Below are 23,778 nucleotides of genomic sequence, written 5' to 3'. Positions count from 1 at the left end.
TTCAGGAAGATGCTTTCTCATATGATATTTATTACTATACTTCTATTAACACAAATGACTTCCAACATTGTAAACAGTGTAAACCAAAACTCTAAAATGATCTGCAGGGTTAGTAAGAAAAAGGCATCGTTATCAAAATAAAATGGGAAGAAATGCTGCTCAGTAGTCCTTCAGTTTGACGTGGTGTGTGTGTGTGTGTGTGTTACTCTTCATGGCTGGCTCTGGATCTGTTCTACAGGGAGCTGAAGTTGGGTTGGATTCCTTAGACGTCTCAAATCTTCTTCCACCTAAAGATGACACAGACACACACACACACACACGATCAACAGAAGCCCCTTATAGACTGAATACATCAGTGGAAAGTCCAATAAGCAATGAGCAGAAATTCTGCAGTGCCTTGTATAAGTAAGTATAGCAACATACCGAAGCCAACTCCTCTCTCAGCTCATTGTACTTCTGCACGTTGAAGCGCTCCTTCTTGGCACCCTTGTGGAAGTAATACAGGAACTGCCTGTCTTTGGCGTCTGGATAGACATAGTCCTACAGAGCAAAACAACCGTGATCCATCTGCTGCAGACTAACTTATGTGTATCACTCCTGAGCATAGTTATCTGGGTTTAAATTCTAATTTGAGATAACTGTGTGAACCTCTATGTAAATCATGCACTGATGTCATTAGGAGATATGATCAGAATACAGGTGATGCACCTAGAAGCGTAACAGAGGAATGTTGGTTTGTATCAGCCTCCTTGTTGTGGCATGGATGTACACAGTTCGTACTGTACTTTTATAAGATAGAACTTACAAAATAATATGGACGCAGGACACAGGTGCTGTGGGACCAACTGGAAGGTTTACCGGTCAGACCATGTCGCGTCATCAAGACCTAGCTGGAGCTTTTTTTATACAGTGCATGCTATACACATAGCAGCCACAGGAGGGCAGACATACACAGAGATTCCTCTGTTACATTCATTTGATTACATCTACCATTGATGTCAATGCAGAAGTTTGAGCTGCACACAATTATCTAAAGTTAGAATTCAACCCTGATAATTACTGTCTTCATACTGTACAGCGTATGGCAATGGAGGAGTAGGTCACATATGGGAACTTGACTACTCTAATAGCTCCAAGTTGTTGTAAGGAGACCAGGTGTGACAAATGAAAATGAAAGCCTCTTGTTCAAGTGCCCTGTAGTGACAGTACTCTTTGTGTACACAAGGGGGAGACACTGTCTTGACTACTTGTATTGAGACCGTGCTGGACATGGGTCCTCCTGTCCTGCTTGGTGAGGGCATAGCAGGGTTAGAGTCCTGTACTGTACCTGCTTGGTGAGGACATAGCAGGGTTAGGGTCCTGTACTGTACCTGCTTGGTGAGGACATAGCAGGGTTAGGGTCCTGTACTGTACCTGCTTGGTGAGGACATAGCAGGGTTAGGGTCCTGTACTGTACCTGCTTGGTGAGGACATAGCAGGGTTAGGGTCCTGTACTGTACCTGCTTGGTGAGGACATAGCAGGGTTAGGGTCCTGTACTGTACCTGCTTGGTGAGGACATAGCAGGGTTAGGGTCCTGTACTGTACCTGCTTGGTGAGGACATAGCAGGGTTAGGGTCCTGTACTGTACCTGCTTGGTGAGGACATAGCAGGGTTAGGGTCCTGTACTGTACCTGCTTGGTGAGGACATAGCAGGGTTAGGGTCCTGTACTGTACCTGCTTGGTGAGGACATAGCAGGGTTAGGGTCCTGTACTGTACCTGCTTGGTGAGGACATAGCAGGGTTAGGGTCCTGTACCTGCTTGGTGAGGACATAGCAGGGTTAGGGTCCTGTACTGTACCTGCTTGGTGAGGACATAGCAGGGTCAGGGTCCTGTACTGTACCTGCTTGGTGAGGACATAGCAGGGTCAGGGTCCTGTACTGTACCTGCTTGGTGAGGACATAGCAGGGTCAGGGTCCTGTACTGTACCTGCTTGGTGAGGACATAGCAGGGTTAGGGTCCTGTACTGTACCTGCTTGGTGAGGACATAGCAGGGTTAGGGTCCTGTACTGTACCTGCTTGGTGAGGACATAGCAGGGTTAGGGTCCTGTACCTGCTTGGTGAGGACATAGCAGGGTTAGGGTCCTGTACCGTACCTGCTTGGTGAGGACATAGCAGGGTTAGGGTCCTGTACCGTACCTGCTTGGTGAGGACATAGCAGGGTTAGGGTCCTGTACCGTACCTGCTTGGTGAGGACATAGCAGGGTTAGGGTCCTGTACCGTACCTGCTTGGTGAGGACATAGCAGGGTTAGGGTCCTGTACCGTACCTGCTTGGTGAGGACATAGTAGGCGAAGACTCCGATGCTGGTGCAGTAGGTGAGGAAGTAGGTGACAGGCTCCATGACGTCCCAGGAGTACACCCACCAGGTGAGCCAGGCCAAGGCCCCGCCCTGCACAGACAGCAGGGCCACACCTGTCCACAGAGTCCTGGAGGAGTGGAACTCCGCACTGCGCTCTAGCTGTGCCTTCACCTGTACAGGGAATCGTCGGGTCACAGATTACTGGTGATAGCTAAAACAAACTCTCACACTCATGCAATCTTATCTTTGAAGGTTTACCGCGACAGCTTTATGGTTGTCGACCAAAGGGATAGGTAGTAGGAGTCACACAGAGACGAGAGAGAAATAAAGAGAGGAGATACTGACAGAAGGACAGAGAAAGGAGAAGAGAGAAACGGAGTCAGAAGGAGACCCCTCCAGTACCTGTTCTAGAGGTGAGAGGTCCTGTTTGAGTCCATCCAGTCTCTCCAGCAGCTGTCTCTCCTTCAGCAGGTGGTGGTCAGGCAGGTGGAGGGCTGTGTGGAGCAGCTGCACCATGTGCTTCATGTCCTCCACATCCACCACATGCTCACTGGACACACTGGACGCCTCTGGACACACAACATGGGTGGAATTCATTACAACACAGTCACTCTTGGAACTCAGCATTACACTTTGGGAACATGCATCACTATTCCACCAATTCCACCCCAGACTGGAGGTTGGTAATGACGATGAGGAGGAGGATGAGGAGAAGGAGGATCATGCTGATACTCAAGTGACTAATGATGTTTCTTTTTAGAATTACTGATAAAGATCAATTGATATCTCATCATCATCATCCTCTGTAGCTGTGTGACTGTGGTCCTCTGTAGCTCAGTTGGTAGAGCATGTTGCTTGCTATGCCAGGGATAGTGGGTTCGATTCTCGGGACCACCCATACTTAAAATGTAAATATGCATGACTAAGTCGTTTCAGAATAAAAGCGGCTGCTAAATGGCATTTATTATGATATCATCATCTTTACCTCTTTCAGGGGAGTGGATGTTGTATACAGCATCATTGATGAGGAGCTGGAAGTCTTTGTTCAGGAGACTGTCTATAGAGGTGCTGTTAGCCACCCGCGCACCATCTGTAGGAAGCAGGAGGATAATAGATGGATATAGTGTCTACAGGGGTAGTGTTAGCCACCCGCGCACCATCTGTAGGAGACAGGAGGATAATAGATGAATATAGTGTCTACAGGGGTGGTGTTAGCCACCCGCGCACCATCTGTAGGAGACAGGAGGATAACAGATGAATATAGTGTCTACAGGGGTGGTGTTAGCCACCCGCACACCATCTGTAGGGGACAGGAGGATAATAGATGAATATAGTGTCTACAGGGGTGGCGTTAGCCACCCGCACACCATCTGTAGGAGACAGGAGGATAACAGACGGATATAGTGTCTACAGGGGTGGTGTCTACAGGGGTGGTGTTAGCCACCCGCGCACCATCTGTAGGGGACAGGAGGATAATAGATGGATATAGTGTCTACAGGGGTGGTGTTAGCCACCCGCGCACCATCTGTAGGAAGCAGGAGGATAATAGATGGATATAGTGTCTACAGGGGTGGTGTTAGCCACCCGCGCACCATCTGTAGGAGACAGGAGGATAATAGATGGATATAGTGTCTACAGGGGTAGTGTTAGCCACCCGCGCACCATCTGTAGGGGACAGGAGGATAATAGATGAATATAGTGTCTACAGGGGTGGTGTTAGCCACCCGCGCACCATCTGTAGGAGACAGGAGGATAATAGATGGATATAGTGTCTACAGGGGTGGTGTTAGCCACCCGCGCACCATCTGTAGGAGACAGGAGGATAACAGACAGATATAGTGTCTACAGGGGTGGTGTCTACAGGGGTGGTGTTAGCCACCCACGCACCATCTGTAGGAGACAGGAGGATAACAGATGGATATAGTGTCTGTGTACACGACAGACAGTGGCCCATATTCATAAAGTATCTCAGAGTAGGCGTGCTGATCTAGGATCAGTTCTGCCCTGTCCATTAAATCGTATTCATTATTATCTAAAAGGCTGAACTGCTCCTAGATAGGCACTCCTACTCTAAAATGCTTTATGAATACGGGAAAATGTTTGCATTTGTGTGTGTGTGTGTACAACATATGTGTGTGTGTGTGTGTGTGTGTGTGTGTGTGTGTGTGTGTGTGTGTGTGTGTGTGTGTGTGTGTGTGTGTGTGTGTGTGTCCTACCCTTGGTGAGCACAGAGACAGAGGCGACTCCTGGGTCTTCTCTCTGCAGGTCGTGGATGAGGTCTCCTACAGTCATTAACATGGGCCTGAGGAAGAACAGACAGCTCTCCTGCCTGGAGGGTAGCGGCACGGCCAGCACCGGACGTCCATGTTTATACTGCAACACCACATCTAGACCGCAGACAGAGAAAAACACAGGGTTAAATGGGCAGTTAATGGCCTTGTGTTTAAAATACAGTGCAGCTCATTCTCACCGTTTTAAATAACTGAGCTCATTGCATGCAACAATATATGGATTGTCGCAGGTCTCTGCGTTTATTAATAGTGATATGAACTGTCTACCAAATATTACATTCTAAAGCCATTCATCATAGGCTGGCACTTTAGAATAAAGAACTACACTGTGTGTAAAGTCAAGGCAGCCAGAGTAATACATTAACTGTAGAAAGGTTCACTGTAATGCCAGTATCGTACCACTAGAGGGTGCTACAGTACTGCAGAAGACCACTTGGGGAGGACATCTCCACTGTGGCTGTCTGGGATGGATCTGAAATGAGAGCGAGCACATTACAGAATGGATTTATTTTACCTTTATTTTAAACAGGGAGTCCCATTCAGACCAAGGTCTCTTTCAGAAGGAACCATGCGTACACAATTTACAAAACACAAATACTGTACATTTAAGAAACACAAATAACATTAAATCAGCAAATAGGTCTCCAATCAACATCATGAACGGCCTGAGAGGCACCAGAACATACTGTTACAAGGAACTCTAGATGTTTCCATACATGGGCGGCAAAGCAACTAAAAACAGAATGTCTTAGTGGCTTATAAGCTCAATATCATCAGAAGTCCTCCCTTGGCAAACGGTCATGCTGCCAAAGACAGAAAGACAAGCATTTGAAGTTCTACATGATAAAAACGAGAGTCAGCTTCTATTCTACGTGACATCTTTGTTTTGCCAGGGCATGTCTTGATTAACATTTTAAATGTAGCCAGTCATTGCAAAAGTCATTTTACGGAGATACTGTGTGATCTAAACATTGAGATAAGGAAATATTTCCAGAATCTAATTTCCAGGAAACTGTATCATCATTATATTACCGCAGCATATCTTGCTACATCACCCCCATGAACCCCAGATATAGCCTACAGCCGACAGATTTGTTTTGCTGACTACACCATGTGAAAGTTTCTGCTGATGCAACATTTCTCCATTTGTATTCAATACCTTCTTGGCCTGGATGGAAGATGAAAAACCATCACTATCCAATTTCACTGAGGTAAATGGTAAAAGGCTGGCTCTCGCCAATCTCCACATGACATGAAGCCGCAGAGACTTAGCCTGGCTAAACCAGACTGAATGCTGATGCTTGAATGCCTGAAAATAGACAGAAAATGGTGCTGAAAGCCTCCAGGTTTCCATATCAACATCCCCACTACAGATTCATCCCCTTTTAATCCCATGCTGAGTAATACAATGATTTGGAGTATTAGGTTTAATGGTTGGGAATATGTTGCTGGCACTGCACCTGGAAGTAATGAAAGGAGCTGGTAAGATAAGAGCGTAGAGTAATAGCTGTGAAAATGTGTGTGTGTGTGTGTGTGTGTGTGTGTGTATATATATATATCTCATATGTATGTGCGCACACGCCTGTGTCTGTAAAGAGATTTTGTATAGTGCTACAATTATACCAAACACAACTCCCAATAAGTATTGTGATGCCTTAGGCATGCATTCTGCCACTATTAAACACATGCTCACAGTGGGTAAAGATACATGGTCGTGTTAAATGTGAGAAATGAATCAGGGTTTATGGTCATAACTGTTGAATTAATGATGTGCTTGCTACAGAACATTACCCCCATCCACACCATTAAAATGGAAATGACTCCACCTGGTAAGAAGAGGACTCGGGGGGGTTTGCCAACGATGCCTAATGAACATGTAAACACTACTTTCTGGCCAGCAACACCAAGTCAGGCCCCTTGTATTGGAAGCCTATAAAGCGTGTGGCTGCAGTGAGTGACTTTAAAGTGATCAAATGCCAAAAGACTATTCAAAATATAAAACATTCCTTTCTGATGGCATTAGAAGCCTAATGTGTGACATTGTGACTTTAAAGTGATCAAATGTCAATATCTACTCAACTAAATGTAGACTACTTTCTGACCCCACGTAAAGGTCAGTATTAGGAGCTTAAGAGTGAAAAAAATGAATTTCTTCTAAATGGATTCCTTCTCCTGTAGAATAACAGTTTAATAGAAAAGGAGTCTGGGTGGTTGAATGAATCGGTGAGTCTCTGTCCCAGCGGCAGTGACATCCAGGGGCCTGACAGAGTGGGTGTGCCTGCGTGTCTGACAGCCACTCCTCTTCGACCCTCCAGTCTGTGGCCTGGGCTGTCAGCCAATCAATATCAAGTTAAAGAAGCGGAGTGCTGGAGCCATCCGTACACTGCTATAGCGACAGGTCAAAGTCACCGCACTAAGGACAGGGGATATGGTCAGAGGGATGGGAGCAGTGGCAACCCGTCATTAGAGCCCCACCTGTTTTGAGACCCACATTTTTACATTTTTAGCAAAAAATGGGGGGGGGGGGGGGGGGGCGGCTTGCCATTAATACATGTTCCATATCAGTTTGCAAGCAATGTAAAAAAAAAATATATATATATATCATTGAGTTAATAAAGTCTCCATACAAACATGGCCTCTTTTTTGTTTTCTAGAGTAATGCAGCTCCACAATGCAGGTATTTCAGCCTTGCTCAGCGCTTTCTGTGGTGGTGGGGCAAGTAGTTATAACAAATAGTTATATTGACTACGTCCGTCCTAGCTCGCTCATTAATGTCTTAATCGAAATTACAGATTGCCTCTTATCCGCTTGTCGTCCCCTTATGCCATAGTTTGTACATCTCAATTGTCATTAGAAACCACATTTGTTTAAGCAAGTCAGCCATATCAGCTATGTTTTGTTTTTTTAAAGGCAGTAAATGAGGCTGAATGAACTGTTTCGCTGCCAGACAAGGCTCCACTGATAGACAGGTGTAGCAGTGGTAAGATGGGACTGCTGTTGGGATAGCTTTATGTATTCCCTAATAGTTTGTGGGCACTGTTGGTCACCCTTCTAGTGTAACGAATGTATTGTTTAGTGTTGTGAAGTGGCTTTGCTGGGAGCATCCCACTTTTAATTTTTGTGCCCAGACAAGATTTACATGCTAAAAATTGCCACTGGATGGGAGATCTATAGACTTACACGTCAGTGGTTAAGGTTAAGAGTAAGAAGGCAGGAAACACTGATAAGAGACGAGAGACATCCATGCCTCGAGTGGGGCAGGCTCCAGCAATAAGCAGGGTAGGTTACTTTCTAAATGGAACCCGTTATCCTTACTAGGGCCCAGGAAGATACCAATATCGCAAAGGTCCTTTAAAAACCTGCTGTATGTAAAACAGTGTTGTTGCTTGGTTGAAGATAAATAAATGTGACTCTGGATGACAACATAGTGATGTTTCTTCCCAACATCAGGGCCCTTTTCCTAAATAAGTTAAATCCGCTTTGTGTTCGGTTTCCTTGCCGTGATACTAACGAGTATCGCGATACTGGTATAGTCCCGGCCCTACCAGTTAACTGTCCAAAATTGTAATCAGTAATTTAATCCAATTCAATAATTGGATTCATAATCAATAAACAATGGTTTCAGTAGGAACTCTACTGGCTGTTAGTTGAAACTCATCATCTTGAGTCTAGGGATGGGCATGTGTAATTGGGTCCTTGAACGGAAGAGCTAGCAATTTTATAACTAATTTCCTGCAATTCTACACATTCTGCCATAGGGTGGAAGCAAATGCTTGCCGTTTTTAATATGACAACTGATGATCAAATGGGCTCCACCCCGGTCGGTAATTCCAATATGCTTACTACAAGTTTAGATAGCTGGCCACTAGACTAATTTACCAATCTTAAAAAAAATAACCCCCAAAAAATACAGCTGACATGGGCTAATTAAGTGACTGCTTTTGCACATCCAAATTTCAAAATGCACCTTCTGTATTCTATTATTCTAACTCTCAACAGTAAATTGAGACCCAGACTGAGTTCCAAAATGTAAAAAGGTAGATATAAAATGGGCCACCAGTTGCCCATCCCTATCCCTGGTCTGAGCTATAAACCCCCTAAACCTAGTTCCACACTGAAAATATGCACAAAACAAAAAAACTGTTCGATAAAGACAAAGAGCATACTTTCTTCAGAATCATTATTTATTTAACCATTATTTTACCAAGTCAGTAAACTGAGAACACATTCTCACTTACATCAACGACCTGGGGAATAGCTACAGGGGAGAGGAGGGGGGATGAATGAGCCAATTGTAAACTGGGGATGATTAGGTGGCCATGATGGTATGAAGGCCAGATTGGGAATTTAGCCAGGACACCAGGGTTAACAACCTACCTCTTACGATAAGTTCCATGGGATCTTTTAATGACCACAGAGACTCAGGACACCCGTTTAACGTCCCATTCCTAAAAAACTGCACCCTACACCCGGGTAAGCGTATACAGTGGGGGAAAAAAGAATTTGATCCCCTGCTGATTTTGCACGTTTGCCCACTGATAAAGAAAGGATCAGTCTATAATTTTAATGGTAGGTTTATTTGAACAGTGAGAGACAGAATAACAACAAAAATATCCAGAAGAATGCATGTCAAAAATGTTATAAATTGATTTGCATTTTAATGAGGGAAATACGTATTTGACCCCCTCTCAATCAGAAAGATTTCTGGCTGCCAGGTGTCTTTTATACAGGTAACGAGCTGAGATTAGGAGCACATACTTTTTCCCCCTCACTGTACCTTCTCTCCAAACAGATGTTGTGGCCGTAACTCATCACCACACAGTGTTCAATGTGGAATTGTTCATCCATTTTGAACATCCCAAAGAACCAGGCAGAATAAACTAAATCAAACATCTGTATATGGAAAAGACAGATTTCAACTCTCCAAATTGAGCCCCATTTTAAATGATCACTGAGAATAACTGTACCAGGCACGAGATGTGTTTCATTCACACTGAAAACTACTTTTATTTGGAAAAATATTCTGTTCCATTTTATTCTGTTGTCTTACATAATCTTTTTTTTACTATAAAATAGGTGTCTTGACTCAAGAAGGGCTCAAGAAATAAGAGCGTCTTGTCTGCTAAATGAACAAAACAAGGCTATGCTATTGCACAGCCATAGGTGTCTACAAGCAAGCTCCACTGCATTCCACAATATACTATAACCAGTTGATATTACAGATTGTGTTCCACGATGAACTAGAACCAGTTGATATTACAGATTGTGTTCCACGATGAACTAGAACCAGTTGATATTACAGATTGTGTTCCACGATGAACTAGAACCAGTTGATATTACAGATTGTGTTCCACGATGAACTAGAACCAGTTGATATTACAGATTGAATAAATTAATATTAAATGGCACTTGTTTTTTTAAATGACTGAATATACTGTATATGGGGCAATTTAACAATTAGTTATCTGTAATGGTTATGATAAATTAGGCACCATTGTGATCCGTTGGCATATAGGTAAATGCGCACATAACTTATTCCGGTGTGGGCATTGTGTTCTAAAAATACTCAGTCAGATTAGTGCTTGATAATGCACAGTGGTCACAGCCGCAATTCAGGGGCAAAATATTCCCTCCCTCTTATCGTTCTCGTTAGTGAAATGCTTTTTGTGGTGACGGGGACAGGAGAGGCATTTGAGCACTGTGACGTTTGTTTGTGTTTGTGTGTGCGCATTTGTTTGTCTACGTTTGTGTCCACGTTTGTCTATGCATGTGTGCGTTTGTCTGTTGTGTGTTTTATACATATGAAAAAGTGCACGGATAAGGAGCCGAGCGTCAAACTCGGAGGCCGAGGTAGTTTATCTCTGGGGTGAAGATGCGCTGTGCATAGGGAGTAGTAGTTAGAGTGCTGACGACAGCTAATTCAACACCGGGAAATCTGTAGGCAGTCAGGTTCAATGCCATGTTGCACCGTTCCCATCATACAAAACATAAAATGGGAGATGACTCATGGTCAAACAGGAACACACTCAGAGCTATAGAATACATCAATGGGGTGACAGAATGTATTGGCCTTCATTAAGAGCTACAGTATGAATACCATAATACAGTATTCCCTTCATACATCAATGGGGTGACAGAACGTATTGGCCTTCATTAAGAGCTATAGAATGAATACCATAATACAGTATTCCCTTCATACATCAATGGGGTGACAGAATGTATTGGCCTTCATTAAGAGCTACAGTATGAATACCATAATACAGTATTCCCTTCATACATCAATGGGCTGACAGAACGTATTGGCCTTCATTAAGAGCTATAGAATGAATACCATAATACAGTATTCCCTTCATACATCAATGGGGTGACAGAATGTATTGGCCTTCATTAAGAGCAACAGAATGAATAATCCTGCACGTTTCCTACCTCCCAGCCAAGCTCCTGGGGGTTTAGATGAGCCACTCATGTAGCCCTCAGCGAGACACGGGCCGAGTCAAGTGCAATTCAAACAAGAGGGACGACTCCATCAGCATCACCAGCGGCGTTCAATTAGACGTGCACTCTTCCCCACATCCTCCCCTCCTTCCCGCCAATCAACATGCACGGTGTTGAGGTAACTGCAGCCACAACGCCCTGGCCCTTCGGTGACATTCACACATTTTGTGACTCCTTCAAGGAACAAAGGCTAGTTAGTTACAGCTGATATTTCTCAACTTCTGTTCCTTCATCTCTCATTTCTTATCTCCAAATGTCATTTTCCATATCTCAAAACAATAGACTGCATGATGAAACAGATTCCACCCCAGAGGAACTCTATTCATTTTGAGTGGTTTGTTCTCAGAGCCAGACACAGAACAGTGGCATCATGATAAACTGTCCTTTCCTCCTCCACTTGTATGCGGTTACCAGGAGTTCAAAGTGATATGCTCCATTTCACCACTATCAGTTCGGAGTCCAGGCCAGAAATAAAGTTGGTTTTCAGAGGGTCAGTACAGCAGCAGCTTGATGATAAACTGTCCTTTCCTCCTTAGTAAGGTGGAGCAGCTATAGCCAGTAGTGTTCATCGGGGGACATCATGGTGATTGATTGGTGACAGTCACAGGCTGGCTGGTTAATTTCTCCAGTGGCCGGCCGCCTAGAGCCCAGGCAGGCAGGCAGGCAGGCAGGCAGGCAGGCAGGCAGGCAGGCAGGCAGGACCAGACCCAGTTATTATGGCTCCTGTCACAGGCTGAGCTATGGCCCCTCGTGGGGGCCCTGCATGGGAGCTCTGTTTCAGTACCCACCACTCACTGTACCACGACCCAGGGTTCCAACACCATCTCATGCTGAATGGTTTCTTCGCCACTTTTCCCCAATAGGCACTCCTGTAGATCTGACCGTCTCTGATGGGTGCAAGCAACATACCAACCTATCAGAAGGAATGGTTGAGCAATGGTTGCGCTGTTTAATTGCCGCCTTTTCCTAGACCATGTTGCTACGTGCATAATAGAAAAGTTTGTCTCAAATTGTGAGCACAAATGTGTTTACTTCTCTGTTAGTGAGCATTTCTCTTTTGCCAAGATATTCCATCCACCTGACAGGTGTGGCATATCAAGAAGCTGATTAAGCAGCACTTTGTGCTGGGGATAATAAATGTGCAGTTTTGTCACACAACACAATGCCACAGACGTCTCAAGTTGAGGTTCAGTACAGCAGCAATTGGCATGCTGACTGCAGGAATGTCTACCAGAGTTATTGTCAGAGAATTTAATGTTAATTTCTCTACCATAAGCCACCTCCAATGTCATTTTAGAGAATTTGGCAGTACGTCCAACCGGCCTCACAACCGCAGACTACATGTTATTTTTCTTTTAAAAACCTTTAATTAACTAGGTAAGCCAGTTAAGAAAAACATAAATCTTTTTTACAATGACGGCCTACCCCGGCCAAACCCGAACTGGGGACTGTAGTGACGCCTCTTGCACCGAAATACAGTACCTTACACCGCTGTGCCACTCGGGAGCCTCATGTGTAAGGTGTCGTGTGGGCGAGCGGTTTGCTGATGTCAACGTTGTGAATAGAGTGCCCCATGGTGGCGATGGGGTTATGTTATGGACAGGGATAAGCAATTTGAACGCAGAGATAAAGCCCATTGTTGTCCCATTCATCCGCCGCCATCACCTCATGTTTCAGCAGGATAATACACGGCATGCAAGGACCTGTACACAAATCTTGAAAGCTGAAAATGTCCCAGTTCTTCCATGGCCTGCATACTCACCAGAAATGTCACCCATTGAGCATGTTTGGGATGGTCTGGATCGACAGCGTGTTTCAGTTCCCACCAATATCAAATAGAGGTTGACCGATTAATCAGCATGGCTGATTAATTAGGGCCGATTTCAAGTTTTCATAACAAATCGGTAATCTGCATTTTTTGGATGCCGATTATGGCCGATTACATTGCATTCCACGAGGACACTGCGTGGCAGGCTGACCACCTGTTACGCGAGTGCAGTAAGGAGCCAAGGTAAGTGTCTAGCTTATCTTATAAAAAAACTATCAATCTTCACATAACCACTAGTTAACCTAGTAATATCATCAACTATGTGTAGTTAACTAGCTTGTCCTGCGTTGCATATAATCAATGCGGTGCCTGTTAATTTATCATTGAATCACAGCCTACTTTGCCAAACAGGTGATGATTTAACAAAAGCACATTCGCGAAAAAAAGCACAAATCGTTGCACGAATGTACCTAACCATAAACATCAATGTCTTTCTTAAAATCAATACACAGAAGTATATATTTTTAAACCTGTATATTTAGTTAAAATAAATTAATGTTAACAGGCAATATTAACTAGGGAAATTGTGTCACATCTCTAGCGTTCATTGCACGCAGAGTCAGGGTATATGCAACAGTTTGGGCCGCCTGGCTCGTTACGAACTAATTTGCCAGAATTTGACATAATTATGACATAACATTGAAGGTTGTGCAATGTAACAGCAATATTTAGACTTGGTTGCCACCTGTTTGATAAAATACGGAACGGTTCCGTATTTCACTGAAAGAACAAACATTTTGTTTTCGAAATGATAGTTTCCGGATTTGACCATATTAATGACCAAAGGCTCGTATTTCTGTGTGTTTATTATATTATAATTAAGTCTGATTTGATAGAGCAGTCTGACTGAGCGGTGGTAGGCAGCCGCAGGCTCGTAAGCATTCATTCAAACTTTACTCCCGTTTGCCAGCAGCTCTTAGCAATGCGTGATCACAGCGCTGTTTATGACTTCAAGCCTATCAACTCCTGAGATTAGGCTGCCAATACTAAAGTGCCTATTAGAACATCCAATAGTCAAAGGTATATGAAATACAAATGGTATAGAGAGAAATAGTCGACGCATCATAATTCCTATAATAACTGCAACGTAATATTTCTTTACTGGGAATATTGGACCACCAGCTTTCATATGTTCTCATGTTCTAAGCAAGGAATTTAAACGTTAGCTTTTTTACATGGCACATATTGCACTTTTACGAAAAACATTTCAATTTCATTACACTGTACAGGTTAGACATTTGCACGTGTGAAACAGGACAAATACAAGCACCCCCTATTTGACCTTCTGAATGGCTCCCATGTAATAAACAGTTCTAGGGGCCAGGAATGAAAAACAGAGGGATGGAGAAACCAAATTACCGGCTGCTGTCATGAGCTCAGGCTGCACTGTACCATGAAAGTGATTTGAGTTAAGGCATTTATCTTCTCTCTTTCCTTTCGAAAACGTTCTCTTAGAGAGAAAAAGAGGGAGGGTGAGCGAAAGAGTGGGAGAGAGAGAGAGGGGGGAGGGGGCAACGATTGGAAATGCAGCTGTGAGAACATGGAGAGAGAGAGAGAGCAGAAAGACTAAAACATAAGGAAAAAGGGAAAGGCAGCATGCAGAGAGAGGCTGGTGAGAGAGGCTGGTGAGAGAGGCGGATGTAAGTCAGCCAGGTTGGATGAGTATAGGACGTCCTCCCCATGACAGCTCTCCAAACCGCTGTTCTGCACGCTTCAGGGGACATGGTGATAAAGCAAAAATGATAGAGAGCTGGAACTTGAAGAGTTTTTATTCCTCTACGTACTGCAACAGACATATTACATATTGGTCTGAATTCAGTTTTTATACTGTTTGGAGCAGTTCATTGTTTTGAATGACTCTTTACAGGGAGGTTACTGTTAAGACCACATACTGCAGTAGCTAAGGGTCAGCTGCTGTATTCAAGTCCTAGTTGAAATGCAGAGTAGATTAACAATATATTAAGCGTGTGTCAGGAATAGAAGTGGGTATTAGATAACTGGCAGGTAGCTAGGCCTAGATAAGTGGGTTTCGTAACAACTCACCCTTTCTTACCAAAACCACACAAACATATTCATCAGCAATCACTGGCCGGCTACCACCCGGTTACTCAACCCTGCACCTTAGAGGCTGCTGCCCTGTATACAGAGACATGGAATCACTGGCCACTTTAATAATGTTTACATACTGCGTTACTCATCTCATATGTAAATACTGTATTCTATTCTACTGTATTTTAGTCAATGCCACTCCGACATTGCTCATCCTGCTATTTATATATTTCTTAATTGCATTCTTTTACTTTTAGATTTGTGTATTGTTAGACACTACTGCACTGTTGGAACTAGGAACACAAGCATTTCACTACATCCGTAATAACATCTGCTAAATGTGTATGTGACCAATAAACTTGTTTTGCTTCGCAAAAGAGATTGAAAAAAACGTTTTGTTTTTCACAAATAGATACTGTTTCAGGAGATTCCTCTTAAAATATGTAACTGCATATTGGATGGCCAGTGGCTTGCCTCTTACAATGACAGTTACAGGCGGAAAATGACAAGCACTTTTCTTGCTATTCAGCTTCCTTCCTTGAGTAATCGGAGGTATATTCAGACTGTCAGTTGGTAGCATGGCGTATGAGAGCATAAATAACCATTTTAGAACAGAGTGCATACTTGTCGCATAATCTTGCCTGCGTTCCAAGATCTTCAATAAAATATTTTAGATTCATTCCAAAATGTATATGCAAATTACACTATCACGCTTGGCAGAAAAAGGTTCCATTCTAATAGAGCAACTGAACCAGCTGTCTTTTTAACTCCTTAGTTATAGGCCTAAACAATGATAGCAGGTTGACCCCACAAACCCGCCAACCTGCATAGCAGGGGAGGCTGCTGGGGGGAGGACGGCTCATAGTAATGTCTGGAATGGATTCAATGGAATGGTATCAACCACGTTTGGTACCATTCCAGCCATTATTATGAGCCGTCCTCCCCTCTGCAGCCTCCACTGGTATGCAGTGGAGAGCACCAACCAACCAGCCAATCAACCAACCAGCCAATCAACCAACCAGCCAATCAACCAACCAGCCAATCAACCAACCAGCCAATCAACCAACCAGCCAATCAACCAACCAGCCAATCAACCAACCAGCCAATCAACCAACCAACCAGCCGACAGACAGAGTAACCAGACAGCAATCTGACACTGAGGCAATAAGACATTCTTCTCTGTTGGGTGACAGTTTAGACAACTTTTGAAGAGAGAGTTTGTGGACTTCTATAACACAGGGTGATCTTGCAAGCTAGCCACCTACAGCTAGCAAGTTAGCAAACCAAATGTATAGCTGGAGCTCTGAGCTGGAGAAAATAAGACAGTTAACATGTTATCATAAGGTGAATGCACCAATTTGTAAGTCGCTCTGGATAAGAGCGTCTGCTAAATGACTTAAATGTAAATGTAACATAGGGTTGAGATATTTAGTGGGCAAACATTAGTGAATCACCTCTCTTGTGCTGCTCAACAGTGAATTGTCACGTTTGCTCTATGTGCCATTTGTAAACATACAATAGAAATGTTTCTACTTGGCGATATTGAAAAGCATACCGTCGGTACTTCAAAATAACCCTGATATACAGTATACCGTCCAAGACTACTTGACATTGCCTGAAAATAGTATGTTAATGTCACTACTGTTGTAATTCCTATCTGTTGTAGATTAACTATAGCTGATCAAATCTTTAACACCAGTGTATCGTTCTGAAGGTTAGAATATAGATGGGTTTTACCTATTTTACAGTCTTTGGATTTTAATTCCCTGAGGTAAAGAACTTCAAAAAGGCAGAAACATTTCCTTTCAACTCTTGAACTCCATTTGGAGGATAATGCATCTCAATAGTATCTCAACTGAGCCTCTACTGGATACCACAGGACTGAAATCCTATGGAAACTGGGCCTCTACTGGATACCACAGGACTGAAATCCTATGGAAACTGGGCCTCTACTGGATACCACAGGACTGAAATCCTATGGAAACTGGGCCTCTACTGGATACCACAGGACTGAAATCCTATGGAAACTGACCCTCTACTGGATACCACAGGACTGAAATCCTATGGAAACTGAGCCTCTACTGGATACCACAGGACTGAAATCCTATGGAAACTGAGCCTCTACTGGATACCACAGGCCTGAAATCCTATGGAAACTGGGCCTCTACTGGATACCACAGGACTGAAATCCTATGGAAACTGGGCCTCTACTGGATACCACAGGACTGAAATCCTATGGAAACTGACCCTCTACTGGATACCACAGGACTGAAATCCTATGGAAACTGAGCCTCTACTGGATACCACAGGACTGAAATCCTATGGAAACTGAGCCTCTACTGGATACCACAGGCCTGAAATCCTATGGAAACTGAGCCTCTACTGGATACCACAGGCCTGAAATCCTATGGAAACTGTGCCTCTACTGGATACCACAGGACTGAAATCCTATGGAAACTGGGCCTCTACTGGATACCACAGGACTGAAATCCTATGGAAACTGGGCCTCTACTGGATACCACAGGACTGAAATCCTATGGAAACTGGGCCTCTACTGGATACCACAGGACTGAAATCCTATGGAAACTGACCCTCTACTGGATACCACAGGACTGAAATCCTATGGAAACTGAGCCTCTACTGGATACCACAGGCCTGAAATCCTATGGAAACTGACCCTCTACTGGATACCACAGGCCTGAAATCCTATGGAAACTGAGCCTCTACTGGATACCACAGGACTGAAATCCTATGGAAACTGGCGACAAATAGCCTCTCAGGGAATATCACCACTCAGTTTTTCTGTCACAACCCATTTATGAAATAGTAGGTATTAATGTCCATTTAGTATTTAAACATTATGCTCCCCATCAGCTGCTGCCACGGTTCCAAACAGGATGAAACAGTTACAACACATAATTACATCATTACTCTAATACTACAATATAATATCCACAATACTACAATATTACAGTGTGTGTGTGTGTGTCTTCACAGTGCGCTTTGTGCTTTTTAAATCTGATTTTACTGTTTGACTGAGTTACTTGATGTGGAAGAGAGTTCCATGTAGTCACGGCTCTATGTACTACTGTGTGGTTCCCAGTCTATTCTGGACTTGGTGACTGTGAAGAGACCCCTGGTGGCATGTCCTGTGGGGTCTGTGTACGTGTCTGAGCTGTGTGTTAGCTGTTTGAACAGACAGTTCGGTGCGTTCAACACGTCAATTCCTCTCACAAAGACGAGTGGTGATGCAGTCACAGAGAATGGTATTGACACACAGAATGGGAGCACGGTAGACACGTAAACCTCTCTGCCTGAGTGGCGTCCCACCATCCATCTTCTGACTGCTAGGCTGCGTCCCAACTGTTGGGGCCTGGTCAAAAGTAGTGCACTAAACAGGTAATAGGGTGCCATTTGGGACACATCCCCACTCTATAATAAACGGGAGTGGTGCGGTCCCGTTGGGGGATGGGAATACTAATGAAGAGTCTCTAAACGGATACCACATTCATTACATTGATTCCCTGGGCATTGTAAAATCCAGGGTGTGATGAATCAAACCTCGACTAATAGTTCCTATTTGGCCTCGGACTACAATGGATATTTTTTGTTACTAGCTGGTTTGAAAGCGGTTTGTCAATGGCCCAAGTTCTGCAAGGCATTTAAAGGCCTACGTGATTGAAGCTAGTGGTGCAGACCTGAGCAAAACAATTACGGCTACACAAATGGAATAGCAGGATGGACTCTTGACTAGGAGGCTGTGTAGAACTGAAGAAAGCAATGATGGTTATATTGAGTGTGGAATAAGGCTGGATGCTACAACTAATGAGTTCTGACAAGTCTGGTTTAGCTGGAGGTGAATTAGTGACAGTGAGTTGGCTAGTTCTTGCTCTGCAGCTGTCCACTCCTGGGGGGGGGGGGGGGTCTCGCTCACTCTCTCACTACAGATTAATAGGAACATCCATCATTACCATCCTCATAGTTTGTTGTTCTGTGGGCCAACAGTTAAGCAGCGAGCAAAATTACAACTCCACTCTCCTGGCTTTTTGGAGGATATTATTTGGCAACCCACATTTCCCATTAAAATCAGGATAAATCCCCAATAGGCTCTGGTTATAAACCAGGAGTACGGGAGTGCAGTGGTAGCAATATGCAGCCATAAACCTTTAAAATGACAGCCCACTATACAACAGCTGATTTTATCCAATTGAGGTCTGACAAAGGAGTGACTATAGCTTCAGTCCCCAGGCAAATGCCATGCAAACGGCAGCATGGATGGCTAGAATAACGATGGATGGATAGAGTGGTTGAGTGGTTGGATACCATGGCGCTCTGGCTCCCCAGTCTCCCAATTACTGTCATACTGTAGTGAAATATGACCCGTGTCGCTAAAGCCACCACACACTGTTGCAGTGTGGGGTGTGCAGAGAGAGCGAGAGAGAGACCTTTCGTGCCATATAACCTGCAAAATACGTAACCTCCTGCCACACCCATAATAACATCGCTAACTGTCTTAACTATTTAATTGTCCTCATTCATTTATTTCTGTCTTGTCCTGTTCATTGTTATTACTCATTGAGTATTATTATTTTTCCTATTATTATTACTATTAATATTATTATCTATCTGCGTCATCATTGATTTGATAGCCACAGACAGAAAGACACAGCGAGAGAGAGAGAGAGAGCGAGAGAGAGAGAGCGAGAGAGAGCGAGAGAGAGCGAGAGAGAGCGAGAGAGAGCGAGAGAGAGAGAGCGAGAGAGAGCGAGAGAGAGCGAGAGAGAGCGAGAGAGAGAGAGACACAGAGAGGGAGAGAGACACAGAGAGGGAGAGAGAGAGAGACAGGGGGGAGAGCAGAGTAGAACCAAGCGCCTAGCTTCCTGCTGTTAATGTTTGGCTTATACCCCCTGGACATGTGTAAGGACATATTGAAGGACATACAGCCCATATTTGATACATGGTTCAAACGTTTGAAATTCATATACCCCATTACTCCTCAACTCCTCCCAACTCAGCATTTTTCATGTTAGCTTATCTGGGTCGAACCAAAGTGCTCTTGTTTCACAAAGGCAGATCGAGATGGGAAGTGGCCCTGACAGTCTGGAATCATGCAAGCTACAATGACTAACACATACAGTTAAAAATAACCGCAGGGGTTTTCATCTCCAAACACAACATCCTTTTACTGCAGTAGCTAATAAACGCACTTCTGGGCTTTAAACTGTTTTAATGCTCAGCACTCTGAGGTGAGGAGTCTGGTAGGTTCCATATTAATGGAGAAAGATATCAGGTTTCCTATTCAGTTGGTGGATATGTTGTGAAAAGGAGACCGGGGGAAAAGCTACTGCCCATCTTGTCCATTGAGAAGACCATGTATGAATGAATGAGTGACATTTTATTTTCCTGTCAAATCAACCGTTGGCATCCCATCCCTTACGGGATTAACTGACACATAAACAAACATTACAATAATTCACTGTGATAATTCTTCCGGTGTTGTGTTCAGCTCGCACCGCATAAAGAGGGAAAAATCAATCAATACCTAATAGTAAATAAGCTTATCCGAGCATTAATTACACAAACGGTTCCCTGCTGAACACGACCCTGACAAACAGATAGATGGGCAGCCAGTCGGGTCTAGTGATTGGACGACTGACTCCTGTAATTCCCTCCAATCACGGCTCTAGATGGATAAAAGCCTCTCTATTACACACCGACTCATCAGACAAGAGGGCCTGTCAGGAGCAGATAAACACTGTGTGTGCGTGCTTCTGTCGGTGTCTGGGGGGGGGGGGCGACGACGATGCTCTATCAGTGTCATGTTGTTGCTTTGATGACCCCCCCCCCCCCCCCCCTCCGGAGCGGAGCTGCGTTCACAAGAGTATCAATCTACCCAGATGTTCTGTGGTGATAGTCATTGATGTGTGACTATGAAAACTCAACTCCCCCTTCCATTCTGGCTGACAGTGATGTGTGGTGCTGTGTAGAAAATGTGGGGTAATTGTACACCGAGTATACCCCCACATTAGGAACACCTTCCTAATAGTCAGTTACACCCCCCCCCCCCACCTTTTGCCCTCAGAACAGTCTCAATTCATCGGGGCGTTGACTCTACAAGGTGTGGAAAGCTGTTCCACAGGGATGCTGGTCCATGTTGACTCCAACGCTTCCTTCCCACAGTTGTGTCAAGTTGGCTGGATGTCTTTTGGGTGGTGGACCATTCTTGAGACAAAGAAGAAACTGTTCAGCGTGAAAAACCCAGCAGCGTTGCGGTTCTTGACAGAAACCAGTGCGCATGACACCCACTACCATACCCCACTCACTTTAATCTTTTGTCTTGCCCATTCACCCTCCGAATGGCAGACATTCTCAATTGTCTCAAGGCTTAAAAATCCTTATTTAACCGGTCTCCTCCCCTTCGTCTACACTTGATTGAAGTGGATTAAACAAGTGACATCAATAAGGGATCATAGCTTTCACCTGTTCAGTCTGTGTCATGGAATGTTTTGTACACTTAGTTTATTCACTATATGTGATGGCATTGCACAAATGTAATTCCCCACAGAATGACCTAGCTGTCTTGCAACAACTGCAGGGGGAGAGAGAGATACAGTACAGCGGCAGTAGTAGGTATGGGTGGTAGAGGGACATGTCTATTGGGATCAAAGTACAGCCCTGGGCCAAGACAGCCCATGTGATATTGGTAGGGCTGGCTGCACCTTCCTTGGAGAGGCCTAACAACACTCTTGTGCTTAGCTGACAGGTGTCTGCCAGACAGCCACCATTCTAATGAAACAGTTCATTAAGGAGGCCAGACAGCACACACACACACACACACACACACACACACACACACACACACACACACACACACACACACACACACACACACACACTTTGTTCAGTGTTGCATGATGTTTATATTAATCTCACATAACTCACATTGCGATCTTCATTAACTTGGAGAAGAACCTCATTAGCTCTCCTACCAGGAGTCCCAGGGGTCTACATATTATTATTATTCACTGTCATGCCAACACTCTGGGTGACATGGTGTTGACATTCTAGTTAGGAAATCACTGAGCTCTTACAGTAACTTATCCATTATGCATGGGATAGGTGACACTTTAGTGCAGTCATCTGAAGCTAAGGAGAGTGACGCCAAGAGGGGAAAAGGAGAACAAAGAGACAGAGCGAGAGAGAATCGTTCAATTCGAGGGTTGGTGTGTGTGTGTGTGTGTGTGTGTGTGTGTGTGTGTGTGTGTGTGTGTGTGTGTGTGTGTGATCACCAACCTGTCTTCTGCATTCAGTTTCACTACATCATATGACTATATTCTGAGAGGAAAGCTATTTATTCCTCATTTAACAACATGTCAAGACGTGACGGAATGGATGGGAAACCCCTCTCTCGATTGAATGCTTGGCTAATTTAAATGCATCACTGTATTCTCTAGACTGCCTATATCCTTTTCACCGTAGGCCTATTGATTACTTCAAGGATCCGTAATTCTGTTACAATCTAGTGTACTTCAAAGTAGTGCAGTTTAAGATGGAAACGACGACATGCATAACACCCTCGCTCAACAATCTCACCATTTGACAGTTCATTGGAACTCTACAACCGGTTTCCCAAACCAACAGAGCATTTACGGTGCAGGCCGACAATAACAGACTACTGTGCAAAACTTGTGAAGACACAAAACACTAGTTTGGATGTTTACATAACGACGCGGCGGTCCCATCTATAAACTCTTGCTACAACGTACTACTCCCACACCGTAGTTTCAGTTTACCGTATGCAGTAATTTCACCGGAGATCGGGTTGTTTTGAGTGCGTAGAGGAACGGTTCAGTACATCCGACAACTCCAGCCCGGAGTTTGGCGAACATTCGCAACGAAGCCATCGTCGTTAAATTAGTCCATGCGTTCTGGCATACTGAGCAGAAGAACACTTGTAGAAAACCTGCCTAGAAGCAGGATCTTCGTATCGTATTCCAGTCAACAACGGACTGTTTTGCGTGTAAACAGACCGAGGGCGGATGAGATAAGAGATAGGGTCTGAGCACAGCCCGAGAGAGAGAGCAGCGTTTCCTCTGTGTGCAGCAGTCAGTGGTGACAAGCAGAGCGCGCCCGCGTGACAGACTTTATTCTCTTCGCTTTGGTGGCTGTCACAATGGTAGAGGTCGGGTATGAATGGGCCATGCAGCATGGCGGCATGTCAACATGCAATGCATGGACATGTCATAAAAACTAAAAAGAATACATGTCAAATTGGATGAATTTCATTCATTCCTATCGTTTTACACACACATGATTTTAATAATACCGTATCTTATATAATATAGCATGAAGAGTGGATTCCTTTTAGAATATCAGAGTTTTCAATCAACAGAATGGGCTTCCAGTTGAGGTTTTATTAAAGCAATCTATTCTGTTAGAGGTTAAGGAAGTACAATGACATAAAATTACATCATATTTCAAACCCACTGCTGGGATAATATAGACTACCCAACAAAAAGGTGTCTCTGTGTGTGTGTGTGTGTGTGTGTCTCTCTGTGTGTGTGTGTGTGTGTGTGTGTGTGTGTGTGTGTGTGTGGTGGTCAATAGCAGAGTCATTTGCAAGGGCCTCATTCCCAGCTATATGAACTATTAATATCGTCATCCATCTGGTCGGTGGTACAAAATGGCAATCTACTGTGGCACAGCCAACCTGTACAGACTGGGACAGTTGCCCACGCTATTGATCCAGCCACTGCATATGCTTCATTAATATTTT

General features: G+C 44.1%; 1 protein-coding gene across 2 annotated transcripts; it reads right to left on the bottom strand.

Annotated features, from left to right (window-relative positions):
• Nucleotides 1-10: 10 nt before the first annotated feature.
• On the bottom strand, nucleotides 11-23,123 carry LOC115191731 (calcium uniporter protein, mitochondrial). Of its 2 annotated transcripts, none has more exons than XM_029749590.1 (8): nucleotides 22,796-23,123; nucleotides 5,030-5,102; nucleotides 4,556-4,726; nucleotides 3,325-3,429; nucleotides 2,742-2,908; nucleotides 2,307-2,510; nucleotides 424-540; nucleotides 11-287 (listed from the first exon to the last, which is right to left on the bottom strand). In XM_029749590.1, exons 1-8 carry the CDS (start codon nucleotides 22,904-22,906, stop codon nucleotides 210-212), a joined length of 1,026 nt encoding a protein of 341 aa, XP_029605450.1. In that variant the 5' UTR covers nucleotides 22,907-23,123; the 3' UTR covers nucleotides 11-209. The 2 variants fall into 2 exon arrangements, with proteins under 2 accessions (XP_029605450.1, XP_029605451.1); XM_029749591.1 differs by lacking the exon at nucleotides 22,796-23,123 and adding an exon at nucleotides 5,790-5,921.
• Between the last annotated feature and the right edge of the window lie 655 nt (nucleotides 23,124-23,778).

Source organism: Salmo trutta, chromosome 4 (genome assembly GCF_901001165.1).
Source record: "Salmo trutta chromosome 4, fSalTru1.1, whole genome shotgun sequence".
In the NCBI taxonomy this organism is placed as follows: domain Eukaryota; kingdom Metazoa; phylum Chordata; class Actinopteri; order Salmoniformes; family Salmonidae; genus Salmo; species Salmo trutta.
This window is presented reverse-complemented; position numbering and strand designations above follow the sequence as displayed.